This window comes from Poromitra crassiceps (assembly GCF_964638095.1).
Source record: "Poromitra crassiceps genome assembly, chromosome: 28".
NCBI classification, from domain to species: domain Eukaryota; kingdom Metazoa; phylum Chordata; class Actinopteri; order Beryciformes; family Melamphaidae; genus Poromitra; species Poromitra crassiceps.
The window spans coordinates 12,623,257-12,645,085 of record NC_139651.1 but is presented as its reverse complement, the minus strand read 5'-3'; the positions used below and the strand labels follow the sequence as shown (position 1 = coordinate 12,645,085).

At 42.6% G+C, this 21,829-nt stretch overlaps 1 protein-coding gene and 1 pseudogene across 3 annotated transcripts; one reads left to right on the top strand and one right to left on the bottom strand.

The window, feature by feature from the left end:
- Positions 1-7,916: 7,916 nt before the first annotated feature.
- spg21 (SPG21 abhydrolase domain containing, maspardin) lies at positions 7,917-21,658 on the bottom strand. Of its 2 annotated transcripts, none has more exons than XM_083662263.1 (9): positions 21,560-21,658; positions 21,130-21,194; positions 17,521-17,682; positions 15,476-15,556; positions 14,867-15,012; positions 10,183-10,291; positions 9,523-9,630; positions 9,238-9,378; positions 7,917-8,949 (listed from the first exon to the last, which is right to left on the bottom strand). In XM_083662263.1, the coding sequence occupies exons 2-9, from the start codon at positions 21,190-21,192 to the stop codon at positions 8,824-8,826; spliced, it is 936 nt and encodes a 311-aa protein (XP_083518389.1). In that variant the 5' UTR covers positions 21,193-21,194; positions 21,560-21,658; the 3' UTR covers positions 7,917-8,823. The 2 variants fall into 2 exon arrangements, with proteins under 2 accessions (XP_083518389.1, XP_083518390.1); XM_083662264.1 differs by having other exon boundaries at positions 21,553-21,617.
- Positions 16,400-16,924, top strand: LOC310799822 (tubulin polymerization-promoting protein family member 3 pseudogene; annotated as a pseudogene). Its single transcript has one exon. The product of its transcript is annotated as a tubulin polymerization-promoting protein family member 3 pseudogene (transcript).
- Positions 21,659-21,829: the final 171 nt, after the last annotated feature.

Below are 21,829 nucleotides of genomic sequence, written 5' to 3'. Positions count from 1 at the left end.
GTTAGCTATCTATATAACCAATAACAACGGTATTGGTTCATAAATTATTGCATTTTAGCTAACCTCGCTAATTTCTTTTCCTACTACACATTTTCTAATTCATTGCTTTGTTATTATATTTGTGATGATATATATTGTTAGCCTCTACGCAGCTTATAGACAGAACATCAGAGGCACAGGAGGGAAAGCTTGATGAGGGCAGAGGAGGGGCCAAGCCTTGATTTGTTGTTTTTATTGTAAAGACATTGTTGTCGAAAAATAGATGTCACCATTGAACCAGAAATTACACGTCAACCCTTTTTTTGTGTGCTATTGAAGACTTTCTAAGAGTAAGGGCTAGCTCCGGAACAGCTCTGGTACGGCTGTGAACAGACCCACACTCATGTAATCTGTCAGACGTATGCGGGATCCGACAAAAATAGTAACGGGTGCATATTTGTTTACGTATACCGCATGTATCGCCCATCGATTAACATGGGCGACAGTCTGTTCCGGCAGTTTTACCGGATCCGCATGGAGCCGCAACGCATCTGATGTACATCGGGTGTAAGTGTCACTTTTCTTTTAATCTCATTTTGGACCCGTTCAATTGATGTTTAAGACAACTACAATTTTAGAAAAGAGGAACAAAAATGCTTTCACTGTTCCCTCTCTTTCTTCTGTTCTTGTTTTAAAGGTTGTTTTGGAGCATTTGGGCCTGGATCTACTAATATGTCAGAAATCCCGGTGGGGTACTACCAGCGCAAGGTATTGTAACTGAAGTAGACGTCTCGTAAAACAGACGGTTAGCTCTCGCAATTTTCAAATGCTTCCGCCTAAACGTCTGTACTTCGAGCTGGGAAAACTTGGTCAAAACGGAAAGGGGAAACTCAAGGAAAATAATGAGTGATGATAGGGGAATGGCCCGGATGGCCCGCCTAAAGGCAGGTGATTGGGGAAATACGAGTGGACGTCCCGCGTGGGACATCCGCTCGTATTTGTCCAATCAGCTGCATCCTCTTTACACCCTCTTAAAAAAAACACTGCTTTAAATCCGCTTAAAACATTTAAAAAGTACCGTTTCAGGCACTGTTTAGGCACCGGTACCGTTTTAAAAGTAGGCTATTGTTTTAGCACCGGTATCGAAAAAATACGAAACAATACCCATCCCTATAGTTGTGAGACGCAGCAGGCCTGAAAATGAGCTTTCTGAACTGCATGATGTTACAGGGACAGTCACACAGTATTTTTTTTATGAAATCCATATCAGCCTTGGTCTAGTCTAGAGCAGTAGTTCTCAAATGGGGGTCCGGGGACCCCCAGGCGTCCGTGGCACTTTGCCAGGGGGTGCGCAAAAAGTTTTCAGGAAAATAAATAAAGCTTCATAGTTCAATGAAAATATTTTATGCTTTAAATCTAAAATGGTTCATGGATTACATTCTAATCTAACAAACCTATCAATTTAAAAGTCGAGCACGTTACCGTGGAAACAATTAAGCTCAGCCCAAAATCACAAATCAGAATGAGGGGGTCCCCGGTATATTTTCTATCTTGTAAGGGCTCCTTGGCTCAAAAACATTTGAGAACCTCTGCTCTAGAGCGTAGTTCTCTCCTACACACCGATTACACAGTGCACAATGCGTCCTAATTTAGCCAATCACATTCAAGCTATGCCCTTTGATCTGCTTGTTTTGCAATGTGGGGCTATGCCACGCTGCGGAACGGGTGGAGTTTGCTGTATCAAATCAATGTAAATTTGACCCCGGCCGGCGGCCGCTGGCGAATAGAAGTGGGCCTATCAAGTGCATCTTCCCTGTAGTTGCTCAGGTTTCTCCGTGGGTGCTTGAGCCCGGGAACACCCACGGGATCAGCGCCTACGGATAGAACAGAGCTATACTGGTTCTTTTCTTTTTCTCCGGTGTCCAACATTCCCTTTCCGGGACATTTCTATAAATTAGCTCCAACTTCCCCAAAAGCAGATTAAAAAAGAAGACATGACCTTTTAGGTGTTTAGCTAATGCCCTTACCCAGAGTGAGTGAGCAGGACACACATGAGCCGTTTCGGGGACTGAACCTGTGGCCTTTCAGTTACAGGACACAGTCTCTTGAACCACTTACCCACCCTGCCGCCATTAGAGTTCAGAGCATGCCAGTAATAATGCATGCAACGAAAACAAAGAGAATACAGTATTCAGTCTGTCACTAGCACGGACACTAGTGATGCTCATGACTCAGTGGTCATGGTGATGGTTGAATCGACATTTAGCTGTTATGGCCTCCAAATTGTATTTCTGACCGTGGAAGAATAATGCTTAATAATGCATACTGCATTGTGATGTTGACAAAAAAAATATTTTATTAATTAATTAATTGATTTTATAACAGTCTACTACTGACCTCAGCTTCTCCATAATCACTCCATACTACAGTGATGCTGGTCTAAAATACCTTTTTTCTCCTTCAAAATATTGATCTGTCAAGGAATTCTATGGGATTCTGATTTCTGACACATCCTGTTCAAATAATTTATTTCTACAGAGAAAACGACACATTGACTTTTTTCCCTGGCTTACTTTGTAAGAACTCAATATGTTTTGCATCAAAAACATGGACTCCTTTTGTCCAGCTATTTACCACTACAATATGTGAAGAGTTCATTTCCAAAATGTTGTAAATATCCATTGGAGGGGGAGGAAGCTGTCTCTAAAATGGCTGCCATTTATTCACCAAAGGACTTTAGTTACAGCTACCTACTCTCTTTTAAAAAGTAACCATCATTTGTACTGCCAATCGTGTTTTAGGAGTGACTTTTTCAAATGATGGAGATGCCATTCTGGAACCAAACTCTTCATATCATCATAATCATGTATTCAGATTGGAGAGATTTCTGTCACTCACACCATTCATTTATGCTGTCTCAACATAATAATAATGAGCAGAAAATATTGAGTGGGGGAAAACAGTGTTAGTAGAGGATGTTAAAGAGTTGAATGGTGAAAAATAGAAGAGTTAGTAGAGAATGTTAAAGAGTTGAATGGGGGAAAACAGAGGAGTTATTAGAGGATGTTAAAGAGTTGAATGGTGAAAAATAGAAGAGTTAGTAGAGAATGTTAAAGAGTTGAATGGGGGAAAACAGAGGAGTTATTAGAGGATGTTAAAGAGTTGAATGGTGAAAAACAGAGGAGTTATTAGAGGATGTTAAAGAGTTAAATGGGGAAAACAGAGGAGTTAGAGGATGTTAAAGAGTTAAATGGGGAAAAACAGAGGAGTTATTAGAGTATGTTAAAGAGTTGAATGGGGAAAAACAGAGGAGTTAGTAGAGGATGTTAAAGAGTTGAATTGGGAAAACAGAGGAGTTAGAGGATGTTAAAGAGTTGAATGGGGAAAACAGAGGAGTTAGAGGATGTTAAAGAGTTGAATGGGGAAAAACAGAGGAGTTAGTAGAGGATGTTAAAGAGTTGAATTGGGAAAACAGAGGAGTTAGAGGATGTTAAAGAGTTGAATGGGGAAAACAGAGGAGTTAGAGGATGTTAAAGAGTTGAATGGGAAAAACAAAGGAGTTAGTAGAGGATGTTAAAGAGTTGAATGGGGAAAACAGAGGAGTTAGTAGAGGATGTTAAAGAGTTGAATTGGGTAAACAGAGGAGTTAGAGGATGTTAAAGAGTTGAATTGGGACAACAGAGGAGTTAGAGGATGTTAAAGAGTTGAATTGGGACAACAGAGGAGTTAGAGGATGTTAAAGAGTTGAATTGGGAAAATAGAGGAGTTAGAGGATGTTAAAGAGTTGAATGGGGAAAACAGGAGTTAGTAGAGGATGAAAAAGTTGAATGGGGAAAAACAACAGAGCTAGTAGAGGATGTTCAAGAGTTGAATGTGGAGAAACAGAGGAGTTAGTAGAGGATGTTAAAGTGTTGAATGGGGACAGAGTAGCTAGTAGAGAGTGTTCTCGAGTTCAATGGGAAAAAACAGAGGAGTTAGTAGAGGATGCTAATGAGTTGAATGATTATTGGACCTACAGTATGGGGGCGTGGCAAGTGGGCGTATACAATTCGATGCCCTGAGAGTGCGAATGGGTTGATATACCGCTAGAACTAGACCAGATAATACGACTGTTGATTTCTGATGTGAACTAAGAGGGATTTTTAACACTGGAACAAGACGTCAACCCTTCAAACAGAAGAAGAGGATTCATTGGCTGTTAGCGTTAGGGAGATGTTTTGTAACGTCCAGTCAGTGTGTCAGTGCTGATTGCGTTCCCTCTGTACATACTAGTGCCATACGAGTGCCAAAGTGTTCTGTAACATTCTACAGAGAAGCCATCTCACCTGGCTGGATCCTCCAGCTGTATGTAGCCTTTCTGTCATCTCCCTCCAGCTCCTTTGACCATATCATACAAACACAAGTGTCCCAAAAACGTATTGCCTATAAGATGCTGTATATCGTTCTATAAAACCATATTATTTAGGATGTATTCATGATTATGTAGGCCTTTTTTTTTTTTTTTTTTACCATGTGGAGTTATTGTCTTAATTTAGATTAATCTCTCTTTCCATCTATGGCAACGCTGATAACTCTTTGTTGCTTTGGTCCAAATGAAAACAAATACTTTGCTTGAAATAAGTGGCACCAATGTTAAGCTATAGTCTGACATTGTAGATAAGGTTGACTGTAGAATATTAGCCAAACTTAAACAATTAGCAGTCCTGCACCTGTGCCTGGAATTTTAGCTCTACTCTTGAGAATTGATTGGTGGGAGTCTTAACGGTGTGCCGATATATCACCCCGTGCACTGTAACATTGACACTGGCCAAGGAGACCACATGTAGGTTTGACACTGGCCAAGGAGACCACATGTCGGTTTGACACTGGCCAAGGAGACCACATGTCGGTTTGACACTGGCCAAGGAGACCACATGTAGGTTTGACACTGGCCAAGGAGACCACATGTCGGTTTGACACTGGCCAAGGAGACCACATGTAGGTTTGACACTGGCCAAGGAGACCACATGTAGGTTTGACACTGGCCAAGGAGACCACATGTCGGTTTGACACTGGCCAAGGAGACCCCATGTCGGTTTGACACTGGCCAAGGAGACCACATGTAGGTTTGACACATGTAGGTTTGACACTGGCCAAGGAGACCACATGTCGGTTTGACACTGGCCAAGGAGACCACATGTCGGTTTGACACTGGCCAAGGAGACCACATGTCGGTTTGACACTGGCCAAGGAGACCACATGTCGGTTTGACACTGGCCAAGGAGACCACATGTAGGTTTGACACTGGCCAAGGAGACCACATGTAGGTTTGACACTGGCCAAGGAGACCACATGTCGGTTTGACACTGGCCAAGGAGACCACATGTAGGTTTGACACTGGCCAAGGAGACCACATGCAGGTTTGACACTGGCCAAGGAGACCACATGTAGGTTTGACACTGGCCAAGGAGACCACATGTAGGTTTGACACTGGCCAAGGAGACCACATGTAGGTTTGACACTGGCCAAGGAGACCACATGTAGGTTTGTAACGCGTTCGCTTGACCTTGTATTCACCTGCGGCGACAGGACTGTTTCTTTTGGCACCAAAATGTGCTTGAGATGTTTTTGCCTTGTGATGACAAATGAACTTTTGAGCATAAAAACATTTTTTTTTACACCTTATTTTTTATCATTGTTCTCTTTTTGATGACCTTGCCTTGTAGTGACAGCAGGTTTGGGTTTTATAGCTGACCTTTGGCCATAGAAGTATTGGCATATATGAAGAGTTTCTTTCCAAAACGCTATATCCACTGTGGGCAAACAAAGTCTAGACTGTCATTTTGTTAACAAAATAAACGTAAGTTAGCCGTGTAACAACGCATTATGTAACAATCTGCCGCATTTTGTAATAAACGGCCTGAACACTAATATGTATTGGGCTACATTTCCCTGCATTTGGTAACAAACTAGAAATATCGCTCATTTCTAGCATGCCTCGCACGCTTCACGCGCTCGCCTGCTCAACTGGCAGTTGAGAAATTGTGCGCCGCGGAATCCGCCTTATTCTATAGTAGTGAGATTATGAGATTTTTGCGCCGGTTATTACAAAATAACCATCATAAGTGAAACACACATTTTGTAATAAACAGCGCAATATGTAATCATTTATTACAAAATGCAAAAGGAAATGTATTACTAGTATGTTGTATTCAAGCTGTGTATTCCAAAATGCGGCCGTTAAGACATAATGAAGTGAAAATGTATGTATGCGTGGTTACAAGCCATTATATCCTGTAAAAAGTATTGTGATTTATTTTACTTTTTCTACTATCATTCATTTTTTTGAGTGTAGTAGTCACTCCCAAATGGTGGATATGTCATTTTGAAGCAAACTCTTCATGTCAGATAGATAATCCTTTGGTTTGAGCCTTTAGGCAGCATGTGGAATCATGTTATTGACGGTTTACAGTCATGTATTTGCTCATGTTGTGGGTGGTATTCTATGTATGAATTTCATGGCTCTTTGCAAGGGACCTTTTAAAAGGAAAAGGGCATTGAAATATGAAAATATCACCTATATTTTCAAAGAGTCACTAAAGATTTTTAGATTATGCTCTATTGCTTCTTTGGATTTTACCCCCTCCCCAAATTACATGAATTTATATTTTAAAGTGTTATGTTCTGTATATTTCTTGGAAAAGATGACATGATTGTACGTTTATTGTAAATACATTAAATACTATTTTTGTTTTTATGATGACCTCTCCTGCCTGATTGACAAACCTATGACAGTATTCCTGTTAGTGAAATCTCCTCTTTGCCAGTGCAAGGATAGGATCCATTGATACAATACATTCTCATCATGCCATAAACACAACTTTTCATCCAGCAGCTATTCCAGCCACTTGCGCTATTTAACCAGATACAGGATGTTTAGCTTGGACAAGACACTCCTAAATGCAATAGAGCCAAAGTGAACGTCACTTCCTGCTTCAGCATGGTACCGGAGATTTTCATCCGCCATTTATTTTCCCATATAATTCCGTAAAATGCTTAGAAAAAGGGTTTTACTTGGTCAAACCAAGCGATTCAGCTATATTTAGAATCGGGAGAGACCATAGAACATTTTAAAAAAAACACAAAACAACGTTTTGGTCCGAGTGTAATGTTATGTGTCGCTCCTGTTTCTAAATATAGCTGAAGTGTTTGGCAAGTAAAACTATTTTTATAAGCATTTTACAAAATGTCGATGGGCAAAGCACGTTTCACGTGTTCCACGTTTTCACATGTGAAATTTAACATGTTTTCACGTTTCACATGTGAAATTGCATTATGTGAAAAATCACACGTGATATTGCACATGTGAAGTTCATGTGGTTTTTCTGTAAGGGTTTCTATAACCTTCCTCTGAAAACAGAACCTTAATGAAGGAAGTTAACACTTCCTTTTATTTTGTCATATAGACAGGAAGTGAATCTGGTGTCTAAATTTGTGAGACAGCTCAGTGCACCCTTCGGCTCACTTCACACGTGACTTCACGTCAATATTCTCTTCACTTCACACTTTGCCCATGTTTTTCATGCTCGGGGAGACCCTGTATTTAAAAGTGTTAGCAAATCGAATCATAAATATATAATAAATATATATAATCTAATGGTGAGAGAGCGGCAACACAAGAGACTAGGAGGGCCATATCTTACGCCAAGTGCAAGTGCAGTGCAAATCTTTGCTATAATTTCTAGCACTCAAAATCTATTGTTTTCCCTTTAAATGTTCACTGGGTCACTGAAACACGTCCTTTGAAGTACTGACCCAGTGGTAATAAAAATATATATATTTTCAGTGCTAGAAACTAGCAAAGATTTGGCAAATACTTCTTACATCACCACACCATATGGGTAGAAATAACACCACTGCACAACACATGAAATTCAATACTTTTACTAAATAGCTAACATAACAATTAGATATAACTGTACACCAGTGACCAGTGTTTTTTGTTTTGTTTTTTTACTTTATGATCAATAGTAGACTGCTAGTATGTAAACCAAAAAAGAAACATAACTTGAAGAAAACACAAGATTTGGGCAATTTAAAAGTGCAACAGATAATTTCATTTCACATAAGGCAAAGGCATCATGGTGCCATCATACAACATTTCCAAAGCAAAGCAGGCAGCTACAATTTATGTACAAGTGATTATCAAAATATTGCTTCTTCTGTAAAATACAAATATAATCAATTGAACTCGACTGATTATTCAGCTTTGTAGAAAAAGAAATGCCACAGTGGTGATCTAGCTAAAGCCCTTCTGAAATGCGGGCCTCAGTAGATCAGTGTAAAGAATTGTGGTCAGAGGGTAATGGTTGAAAATGTCTGGTGTATTGTATACAGTAGAGTGCCAAAGTCACGCCCACTTCCGGGTTAAGTATGCGAAACCAAGGCATTTCATCCGTCATTTTCCATAGACATCTCATAAAAATGCTTATAAAAATAGCTTTACTTCGTCAAACCAAGTGATTCAGCTATATTTAGAATCAGATAGATGTCTAGATAACATTTATAAAGTAGAGGGAAAAAATCTGCTATTTGTGTTGGTTTTGGTCTGAGTGAAATGTGCTATGGTCTCTATATAATATAGCTGAATCGTTTGATTTGACCAAGTAAAACTATTTTAATAATCATTTTACAAAATGTCTATGGAAAGATTAATGGCGGATGAAATCCCTTGATTTGTACGCCTAAGCCAGAAGTGGGGCGTGACTTTGGCTCTATGGTTGAAAATGTCTGGCTATGATGCGATGGTCAGGGGACATCAGCCATAGTGCTGCCCCCTCCTGGGGGCGATAGTCCAATGCGGTCTCACTGGTCATCTTCGGGGTCCAAGTCCTCCCTCAGGTGAGTCTTCTGGACCTCGAGCTCCTCGGCGCTCACCATGGCAGGGTTGATGGCAGCATATCTCGTTCCGTGGAACTGACGCAAATGAATCTGTGGATACAAAAGGACCAAATAAGAACTGACGCAAATGAACCTGTGAATACAGGAACTAGCAGAGAAAACGCTTGGCCCCTGCCCCTGCACCGGGTGTTAAGATATGGCCCTGTGTGTTTAATCACGGGGTCTTATATTAACAGCTCTGGGTGGGGGCGGGGCTGCAAAACTGGAACCGTGCCAGAACTTTGCCCCGGACGCCCCCCCTAGCTGGCGTACGTACTAAAAGCGCTCGCTTATCTCCGTCACTTCTTAACTAATGATGTTGAGTAGTGCCCCCTTTACCTGGATGTAGAGGTTGACTTCTGCACTCCTGCACAGGTAAGGGAAGTTTCCACCCGTTTTGAGATGAGCTCGCCTGGCGTTTGGGTAGAGCTTGTACATTTCCTCCTTGGCTTCCAATGAGAGTGCACTCTGATCAAACACCTCCACAGCAAAAAGAAAGGACACAATTCACAAGTCATACATATTTCATTGAAAAGGTTAGACACTCATGTATGGTATAACCTCATAAACCTGAACGGGGACAGATTATTTACCTGGTCAATACAAAAGATGCTCACAACTTACATCAATAATGGTCACAGCAACATCCTTTATTTTGTGCGGCTCCACATAAGAGTTCTGACAGTTTAGCGTTAGCCGCGATGCTAGCTCACTTTGGTTTAGGCTCTCCAACTACAGCAGACAGAGAGAAACGTGGAGGGAGAAATACAGCATGAGCATTTTAACAGCGCTGCTGCCAGCATGGGATCATTTATCCATTTCATTCATTATCTGATAGACAACTGATTCAGCATCACTCGACTTCAACAACTTTAAAGGAACACAGCAACATTTGGGAGATTCGCCTATTTGCCATATTCCCGATAGTAAGACGAGAAGATAGACGCCCTTCTCTTCTCTGGGCGTGCATTAGAAAGTTGTGACGCGCCCCTCCTGCTAGTTAGCTTAGCACAATGACTGGTAGTCTGCGGAACGGGCTAGCCTACCCCCTTTAAGTCCCCAGCCAAATAGACATTCCAACAGCACCAAAATGCTCTTATGGACATGTGACCTCCCCCCCGCAGCAATTTTGTCCATTTTAATCTGGTCCACGGTGCAAAACAGGTTGGGAACCCCTGACTCAACGGGGATAAGTCCAGTCCCACGGACAACCAGTCATTGTGCTAAGTCCCGCCCCCCCCCTGGTTTCTGATTGGTGGGAGACATTTAGCCTTTAAGACTTACCCTGTCAACCATGAAGTCAATTGCACCTGCCATTTTAGGGTCTACAGGTCCTTTAGCGAAGTTCCCCAGGACAATCTTCTTCAACATGAAGGCTGGCATCAGCCAAAAACTGAGGAAGATGGACATGAGACATCATTAACTCTAATGGACATGACACATCTTTAACTCCCTAAAGCAGTGGTTCTCAAATGGGGGTCCGGGGACCCCCAGGGGTCCGTGGCACTTTGCCAGGGGGTCCGCAAAAAGTTTTCAGGAAAATGAAAAAAATATATATATATTTTTGCAAAAGCTTCATAGTTCAATGAAAATATTGTATGCTTTAATATAAAATGGTTCATGGATTACATTCTAATCTAACAAACCTATCAATTTAAAAGTCAAGCACGTTACCGTGGAAACAATTAAGCTTAGCCCAAAATCACAAATCAGAATGAGGGGGTCCCCGGTATATTTTCTATCTTAAGGGGTCCTTGGCTGAAAAACATTTGAGAACCTCTGCTCTAATGCACATGAGACATCATTAACTCACTAACGGACATGAGACATCATTAACTCACTAATGTAACATGAGACATCATTAACTCACTAATGTAACATGAGACATCATTCACTCACTAATGTAACATGAGACATCATTAACTCACTAACGGACATGAGACATCATTAACTCACTAATGTAACATGAGACATCATTCACTCACTAATGTAACATGAGACATCATTAACTCACTAACGGACATGAGACATCATTAACTCACTAATGTAACATGAGACATCATTAACTCACTAATGTAACATGAGACATCATTAACTCACTAATGTAACATGAGACATCATTCACTCACTAATGTAACATGAGACATCATTAACTCACTAACGGACATGAGACATCATTAACTCACTAATGTAACATGAGACATCATTAACTCACTAACGGACATGAGACATCATTCACTCACTAATGTAACATGAGACATCATTCACTCACTAATGTAACATGAGACATCATTAACTCACTAATGTAACATGAGACATCATTCACTCACTAATGTAACATGAGACATCATTCACTCACTAATGTAACATGAGACATCATTCACTCACTAATGTAACATGAGACATCATTCACTCACTAATGTAACATGAGACATCATTCACTCACTAATGTAACATGAGACATCATTCACTCACTAATGTTAACATGAGACATCATTCACTCACTAATGTAACATGAGACATCATTAACACATTCACTGCCAACAACGTATGAACACGTTTTCAGAATCCAGCTGTTCCCTGCCAACAACGTGTTTACACGTTTTTGGCATCGATTTTTTTTTTTTGACGGTGGGTTGTGCATCTAACCCTTTTACATCTCTTATATAATTATTGGAGTCACCGAACGTTTACAACCCATTCCACCGACCCACTAAGTGGCAACAGTGCTCTCCTGGCTAGAGGAAGGAAAGCATTTTTTTAACTTGTCACGCCATTCTCAGCCCAGCCATTCTCATGAAAAATGGATGGGGGAAAACGCTCTCCTTTTCGCGCTGATTGCTGGCGATGCGGGATTGCAAATTTACATAATAGATTCAGCCGATCTACTATGATCGGGTGATAGATTACAGGTGGAGGAACACACTTTGAAACACGCAGCATAAATATGACCAGAATCGCAAAAGCTTCTCTCAACCAAAACTCCAAACGAGCGAGTCCATCCCGACTTCCTCAAACAGCGGCCGTGCAGACATGCAGGCACAGGAGAGCAGCAAAGCACTGACTGGTGACAAGCTTGTCCGCCCACGGAGGGAGGAGTTGAAGCAACTCGAGAGGGAGGGAGAGAGAGAGAGAGAGAGAGAGAGAGAGAGAGAGAGAGAGAGGGAGGGAGAGCGAGAGGGAGGGAGAGAGAGAGAGAGAGCGAGAGGGGGAGGGAGAGAGAGAGAGAGAGAGCCAAAAATGAATGGTTAAAGTGACTGTTCCATCCAATTTCACAAAAAGCCGTTTATCTCTGAATATTCTTTCTGACGCTAAAACCATGCTGTATTCAACTGCTAATGCTTACATAACTACTAACTCTACAAACTAACTCTTTTAGACAGAGAAAGTACACATTCTATTAGTACTTTTGAGATATTGTATGTTCACAAACTCCAAGCTGAAACGAATCCTCGGCTCTTGTAAAATGAGCCATAATCCTCAAAAAACGGCTTGGCAGAAGCTACCTACAGCAAAAAAAAACGTCTGGCAGTCAATGTGTTAACTCACTAATGTAACATGAGACATCATTAACTCACTAACGGACATGAGACATCATTAACTCACTAATGTAACATGAGACATCATTCACTCACTAATGTAACATGAGACATCATTCACTCACTAATGTAACATGAGACATCATTCACTCACTAATGTAACATGAGACATCATTCACTCACTAATGTAACATGAGACATCATTCACTCACTAATGTAACATGAGACATCATTCACTCACTAATGTAACATGAGACATCATTCACTCACTAATGTAACATGAGACATCATTCACTCACTAATGTTAACATGAGACATCATTCACTCACTAATGTAACATGAGACATCATTCACTCACTAATGTAACATGAGACATCATTCACTCACTAATGTAACATGAGACATCATTAACTCACTAATGTAACATGAGACATCATTAACTCACTAATGTAACATGAGACATCATTCACTCACTAATGTAACATGAGACATCATTCACTCACTAATGTAACATGAGACATCATTAACTCACTAATGTAACATGAGACATCATTAACTCACTAATGTAACATGAGACATCATTAACTCACTAATGTAACATGAGACATCATTAACTCACTAATGTAACATGAGACATCATTAACTCACTAATGTAACATGAGACATCATTCACTCACTAATGTAACATGAGACATCATTAACTCACTAATGTTAACATGAGACATCATTCACTCACTAATGTAACATGAGACATCATTAACTCTAATGTAACATGAGACATCATTCACTCACTAATGTAACATGAGACATCATTCACTCACTAATGTAACATGAGACATCATTAACTCACTAATGTAACATGAGACATCATTCACTCACTAATGTAACATGAGACATCATTCACTCACTAATGTAACATGAGACATCATTCACTCACTAATGTTAACATGAGACATCATTCACTCACTAATGTAACATGAGACATCATTAACTCTAATGTAACATGAGACATCATTCACTCACTAATGTAACATGAGACATCATTCACTCACTAATGTAACATGGCAGAATACAATCTGGGAAATAGGTGTACTGCAGGGATGACATATTTTTGTAGGCCATCCCTGCACTTCCTGGTTCCCTCGTCTCAAAGTCAATGGTATTTTTGTATGGGGATTTCCGCTGATGCCTGAAATAAGGTCTGTGGTTAACAAAGGTTTATGAAACGGTGAACCATGTGTTTAGCAAGATCATCTTCACACATGAGGATCACTTTTAAGATTTTTGAAGTGATCAAAAGTCGTAAAAGTGGTCCTCATTTGTGAAGATGATCTTGCTGAACACAAAGTTTTTCCGTTTCACCAAGTTCCACTTTGAGACAAGGGACCCGGAAGTGCTAACATCTGGGTTTCAGGCAGGTCTTAGGACTCATTAGCGGCCGTTCACACCACACGCCGAAGCAACGCTCAACCTAAGCTCAACCTACGCTGAACCTAAGCTCAACCTACGCTGAACCTAAGCTCAACCTACGCTGAACCCACAAGTTTCATTTAGGCGTCCTTGTTAACAGGCGAGGCTGTTCGTTCACTACGCGCGCACGTGTCACGCTGAAGCCACGCTCACGCCTTGCTCAAGCGATCGTTCAGGATTCAGTCCTATTTTCCAAGCGTGACGCGTGAAGCTTGAAGCTGCCATGCATGAGGTGAATGGAGGGGGGAGGGGGCCGGTGGAGCAGCTCCGAGCCCGGCGCTGAGGAAAGGAGAGTGTCTGGTGTGAACGGTTAGAGGAAAGGAGAGTGTCTGGTGTGAACGGTTAGAGGAAAGGAGAGTGTCTGGTGTGAACGGTTAGAGGAAAGGAGAGTGTCTGGTGTGAACGGTTAGAGGAAAGGAGAGTGTCTGGTGTGAACGGTTAGAGGAAAGGAGAGTGTCTGGTGTGAACGGTTAGAGGAAAGGAGAGTGTCTGGTGTGAACAGTTAGGCTTAGCTCACGTTCAGCATGAGTCAAGCATCAGTTCTGCCTATGGTGTGAACAAAGGCTTACAGCGGTACTCTATAAGGATCAATCTAGGGCTATATATATATATATATATATATATATATATATATATATATATATATATATATTTTATCCGTTTTAATGTTGATGTAAGGATTAGGAATAGGATATATACGGTATATATACCGTATGTGACAACTGAAAACTGAATTATTTCTCTAGTCCTATTTCACAATTATGAAATTGTTTAGGTTACTACAATAATTAGGTCTACTTTTGATTCTGCAATATTCCACGTTTTCGAGTTGATTCAATTTTTATGAGCAAATTCCATGACTTTGTCCATTTTTTTCTGTTTTGCGGAAATCATAATGGCCCTAGAGATCGATAAATCATTGGCGGCAACACGATCAATAAATCAACAGGCTACCTTACCTATTTGCTGTCCAGGTCTGGTTAAAGATGGACGTATCACTGAATGAGTTGCACAGTACCAGGGAGTGCACCCTGGGGGACTTGTGTGTGCACTCAGCAAACTTCTGGGCCAAGAATCCACCCAAGGATGCCCCGAAAAGATGGACCTTGACCAAATGGGTAAACAATGTTGTTAGTAGGGATGTCACGATACTAGAATTTCTACTTTGATACCGATACGCAGGAAAATATCGATATCGATACTCTATACCATTTTCGATACCACGCGGTGGGATGACAACACATCAAGAGGCATAAAAAATAAACAAAGACAGATGGATGGACAGATGCACGCTTCTCCATAATCTAGACCTGATAAAACTCATTAAAAACTTTGACCTTACACAGCAGATTACACCTGCTCTAGTCATCAGCCTATCATAACACAGCAGATTACACCTGTTCTAGTCATCAGCCTATCATAACGCAGCAGATTACACCTGCTCTAGTCATCAGCCTATCATAACACAGCAGATTACACCTGTTCTAGTCATCAGCCTATCCGAATACTTTGAACTTGTTGAAGCAAAAGAGACAGAGAGAGACATGATGGAGCGAAAGCCAGCTTACTTTGTCCAGCTGCAAGTGATCGAGTAGCTTCCGAAATCCATCGCAGAACTCCAAGAGATCCCAGTACACAGGATACTGCAACTGAGAGCAACAGAAAACAACATGATCTGTCAACACGAGTTGGGTTTCCATCCAAATGTATCGCAGATTTTAGACGAATTTTCAGAAAATCTGCAAAATGGAATTATGCTGTGACCAATGAAGTCAAACAAACCAAAGCCATCTTATATTTTAGATTATTTAAAGTAGGGATGCACGATTTATATCGATCTGATAAAGTATCGGTCGATATGGGCCATTTTACGTAGATTCCTAGGCTCGCCCACTGCGCGGGCTCGCTACCGCCCACCCTGCAGCTTGCCTCGCATACGCAGCTCAGCTGCTGCCTGGCCTCGCCTGCTCTATTGGCATGCGCAGTGCACATTTGCTCAACTTCGCATCACTGACGACATCACTCACTGATGACATCACAATTGCTCGAGTGACCATCACTGATCACATCATGGCGTCCTCGAGTGACATCACTCAGTGCACAATTGCTCGAATTCGCATGTCATAGACATTGTGACATCATCAGTGACATCACAATTGCTCGAGTGACCATCACTGGTGACATCATCGAGTGCCTCGCCCGCAGCTCAGCTGCTGCGTGGCCTCTCCTGCTCTATTGGCATGCGCATCGCACAATTGCTTAATTTCGCAATTGACAGATGACTGATGACACTCGAGTGAGCAATTGTCATAGACATTGTGACATGATCAGTGATGACCTGGTACAGGTCTGACATCACTATACCAGAATTGAGCACACGCATAGCACACTTTTTGTCTGATGACCATGCCCTAGTGACATCATCAGTGATGTCATAAACCCTTCCCGCTGAGGGTATAGATATGACCAGAAGACAGAGGTCTCTTGACATCATGGCGGAAAGTGGAGACTTTCAGGAGCTCCTGATGGCCTTCAGTCGCTTTGCTGTCCACGGTGACAGCAAGGCCACCGGCAGGGAGATGAACGGCAAGAACTGGGCCAAACTGTGCAAGGACTGCAAGATCATCGACGGCAAGAATATCACCAGCACCGAAGTGGACATTGTGTTCAGTAAAGTCAAAGCCAAGACGGCCAGGGTCATCGCCTACGAGGAGTTCCAGAAGGCCCTGGAGGATATGGCTCCAAAGAGGTTCAAAGGTCAAAGTAGGGAGGAGGCCGTGAGGTCCATCTTCAAACTGGTCGAAGGCAAAGGGCCCGCCAACGTCGGCGTGACACAAGTGTCCAAGACGGGGGCGGTGGACCGCATGACCGACACGTCCAAATACACCGGCTGCCACAAGCAGCGCTTCGACCAGAGTGGCCAGGGGCGGGGCCTCGGCGGCCGCGTGGACAAGGTGGAGGACACCGGCTACGTCGGCGCCTACAAGGATGCTGGGACGTACGACGACAAGCACTGACTGACCCCCTGCTGGTCCTGACTGGGACGTACGACCACAAGGTCAAGAAGTCCAACTGACCCCCCTGCTGGTCCTGAGCTGAAGCTCCTATACAGGCCAGACCAGGTTGCACTGCGGCACTCTGGACGCCGTACAGTGAATAAAAGTACATAACATGCTAAAAGAACATACGGTACTAAAACACATAAAAACAGCAAGCATGGCAAACATCAGCAGCATAGCATAAATAAGAGATCAGCATAGATTAAAAAAAGACAAGAGATACAAGGCGGGCAGACACGTAAATCTCCAACTCTGCTTGCCCCGCTTAAGCCAAAGATCCTGCCGCTCGCGCTCACTCATGAGCTCCGGTAGGACGGTCAGGAGGCCAGCAGAGGGAGGACCGCAGGCAGGGATCGGGAGGGCGTGTACAACTGGAGGAGGTCAGAGAAGATAGGTGGGAGCTGGGTTGTGTTGGTTGCTTTGTAGGTGAGCAGAAGGTTTTTTATAGTGAATCCGGTAGTGAAAGTGGAGTGGAGTTGAATGAGGACAGAGGTGATCCATCTATAATCTAATAAAAAAAAGAGAGAAAAACCGTAAATGGGTGATGAACTCACGGAGATGACTCTGTAGCCCCAGCCTGTCAGAGCCAGGACCTGCTGGAAGAAGACCTCTGCTGTTCCACTGACCGGGGGAAGGAAGATGATGGGACACCGTATGCTCTTTGGGCCCGCGTCGTACAGTGACCACACCTTGCTGTCATCGTCATCCACGATGATCTGTTGGAGACACAAGGGTTGTCATGACGACCAAAATTTCAATCGATTAAAAAAAAAAGTTCAAACTAAATCATCTGGTCATGTGATATTGCTGTGCGCAGCAGGCACAGGCTATCAATATTTGAACAGTACTAATGCCAATATGTCCCAAGATGTCAGTTTATTTATTTATTGTCTAGATAAAAAAAAATGCTTGATTTTGCTTGTTTTCTATTAATCGCGTTAAAAGAAATACACATTTTAAGCTTCAAAAGTCCTAAAAGTGGTTTGTGAATTATCTTGCTGAACACAAACTTCGCTGTTTCATAAACTTTTGTTAACCACAGACCTTATTTCATGCATTTAACCAAAATCACCATACAAAAATCCCATTCACTTTTAAACGTACAAGCCAGAAGTGCTGGCCTAGCGTCCAAGCTTCCCAGACTCATTCCTGTGGTACTATAATTAAGAGTGGCTAATTCAATATATTGATTTTAGAAAGCTGCAGCAGCAGCGGAGTTAAGCACACAGGAATTAGCTCGCTCGCACGACACACTCTAACATTACGCATGCCGCAAAATCATGACCCGCCCTACTCTGCCTCAAGTTCCACATTGAACATCATATGCAATAAATACAGTTAAATACACAACAATACACAGTAACAATACACAATAGACACAGTAGCAGTACACAATACAGTCATAGCAGCAGCTCGCCTGAAACCAGCCCTCACTATCATACGGCTCTAAACATCTAGCCATAGCGCCCCTCAACAAGGCGAAGTCATGCTTAGTCTCCGCCGAAAAGGCTACTATAAAGGTCCCGAGCGCGGCCTGACAGCAGCAATGAGATACATTTTAATTTCAATTGATCATCCCACCCATTAACGTCTGCAGCGAGCTCGAAATGTCCAGACCAATCGGACCAATCACGGCCGCCGGTACCAGTGAACGTTTCGGGCATGAAAACCGGGCGGGGGGCCGAGACGCGACTATGCCCTACGGGGCGGCCCGCTCCGGCACCCTGTGGTCCTGCCTGCTGCGGAAAACCCGGAGGAAAGGAGGAAGTAGATGCAGCGGCAGAAGGAACAGGTGGTACTGGAGTACTGAGGGATAAGCCAAGGAGGTCATCCACTGCCCTGCCTTGAACCATGCTGGCACTCAGCGCGGAAGTAAGGGCCGGGGCAGCAACCACCCACCCAGAAGCAGAAGCATGGGCGCGTGGAGGAATGGGTGGTGGAGGGGTTATTATCCACTGTGACGAACCAGAGATAGGGGAGGCGGGGCGCATGGTTGCCTCGACAGAAGTTTGACTCTGCCGGGCACACAGGAGATGTGCCAGGCGACTTATTTCCCCCGAGTGTCTCCCTATTGCAGTGTCCCTCTCCGCAGCTATCTCTTGCAGCTGTCCCTCGTAATAGTCATGAAGGGACTGTAGGGCTTGCTCAGAACCTTTAAAACCATTACAGCTTGGCTCCGCCTTGATTCCCGATGCCGAGGGCGAGGTGACTGAGCCCTCCTCCCTCTCACTCTTGATGGGTGGAACCTTATCCGCTAAACCCATTTCTGAGTTGTTCATACTGTTAAGGTTGCTGTGAGACTGGTGGATTTACGTGCGGATACTTAATGTCCAAGACACACTTGGTAAACTGAAGTCTCGATAACTAGGAACGCTGTAGCACTTGATAGCTGAGTCTGCAAGGTTCGAAGATGGGAACTGTTGCAGAAGGTTGCCGTGAGGTTAGTCTATGAACAACTACAGAGGACTCGCAGAGCAAACCTTTATAGGTCCCGAATATGACATCACCTTGTGTTATGACATCATCAGTGAGGCCATCGGAGACGACATGATTTAAGACATTTATGAATTATGCCATCATCACCGTCTGTGACATCATCAGTGATCTATGACATCATAGTAGGAATGATGACATCATCTAACATACTGTATAGGGGATTGTAGAGAGTTCAGTGTCCTTATGGCAGTGGGGAAGAAACTATTTTGAAAACGGGTTGTTTTGGTGGGCATGTAGGACCTGTAGCGCCTCCCGGAGGGCAACAGCTGGAAGATGTGGTGTGTGATTCAAGTGACGGAAGGGGGGGTTGATTATTTTGGAGGATTTATTGATTATTCTCTGTAGTTTGTTTTTGTGAGTTAGTGTCCACACTGCTCTGGAGAAGGTGAGGATGCTTTGTATGATGGCCAGGTAGAACCGGAGCAGATGTTTTCTGAATGAATTTTTTGAGCTGACGGAGGAAGAAGAGTCTCTGATTGGCTTTTTTTGTTGATTAGATCGGTTGGTTTTCCATTTGAGGTTGTTGCTTATGTGGGTGCCAAGACATTTAAATGAGTCCGTGGTGGTTATGGGTTCGCCGGAGATGAGTATGGGGGTTTTGGGGTGTGGCTGGCGTCTGAAGTCGATGATTTCTTGGGTTTTGGATGAGTTGAGTAGGAGGTTATTGTCTGTGCACCAGGTGACTGTTTGGTTGATCTGTGCACGGTATTCAGTTTCATTATTGTCTGTGATGAGGCCTATGATGGTTGTATGGTCTTGCGTATTTGTAGATGTTGACAGAGTTGTAGTGGGATATGAGCAGGTTGGGGTATAGAGAGAATAGCCAAGATGAAAGGACGCAGCCTTGGGGGGCTCCTGTGCTGAGGTACAGAGGGTGAGAAGTGATGTTGATTTTTACCTTCTGTTGCCCCGTTAGGAAGCTGTGGATCCAGTGGCAGATGCAGGGGTCAGTGTTCATGTCCAGTCCAGTAGCTTATTGATGCGTTTGGCCGGGTTGATTGTGTTAAAAAGTTCACTGATGACATCATCACTAAAGGCTTTAGGGCAATTAATCCCTAATTTAAAAATCTGGCTCCGTCAGGTTACCCACACGGGTGCTCTTTACACTTCATGAAAGTTTCAGCCCCATCGCACGTAAAATGGCATAGCTGTGGCCGGCCAAAATTCTTGAAACAAACAGTCCATTTTATTTATAATTTAGAAGATAGATAGATGGATAGATAGATAGATAGATAGATAGATAGATGCCATAAGGCAAACCCAATCAAGCAATGCTCCACAAGGACGATCAACCGATTGTCATTAAACACCACCCACATGCATTTGATTCAATCAGCCTCCTTATAGGCTGTGTCATCCCAAAGTAGACACAAATACAGACACAAAACAACTGGGAAATCTGGGGAAATAAATACGTAGGCCTATAAAAAATCATTTATCTTATAGGCCTACGTATTTATTCACGTTCATTTTTATTTGTATATTTCTTTAACATGAGATTTATTTTTTACGCGCATTTGTGTATTTCTCAATACATTTGTTTCTGTATGAATTAATGTATTGCATCCACACAGTCTATCGCCCTATTTCTATCATTTGCATATTTAGGCCCAGTGATAGATAACATGCTAGAATCTGAGGGGAATTCAAAGCCAAACAACACTTACCCTCTTCAGGGGCACTGTGCTTCTGAACCAGTTATAGTCAGGAGACAATTTAATCTCCTCCATCTCTGGAACACATCCAAAAATAAACAAACAGCTTCAGACTAGATCTCACTTCAATAGCTAATGTTAACTAATACATTCATCAACCAATAACTGATGGTCGCTCGTACTTAATGCTAAAGACAAAAACCCAAACCAGGCGTATTTCCTTACAGAATTGTGTAGTTAGCGTTAGATAGTTTTATACACATTAGGACTGACGCTAATAGTAACGTGACTAACGTTACGATGCGGGTTTAGGGGCCTGGCTGTTGAAGCCATCCGCTGTAAACTAGCTGCTAGCTGGAACAACAACACACACGGCACGGTTCATGTAGGCTAAACAAACAATAAGGTTAGACAGAAAGAGCTGTCTATTGTTACCGTTTACCTTCTGGATATCAATCACCGTAGCTGCGCGCTTTCATCCATTTGTGGGTAACATTTTCTCCAGGCAGTCAGCTCTGGTCTTTGGTCATATGACTTTACTGTCAGACACTTCCGTGTAGATCTTTTTTTTTTTTTTTAACTGCGTCAAAGATCCTACATTGATAAGAAGTGACATAATACATCGCTCCACTGTAACATCAGCGCGCAGCAGCAGAGCTACGCATCCGCCATTTTGGCCCCCTAAGGAGAAGTCACAATGAAATACCATTAT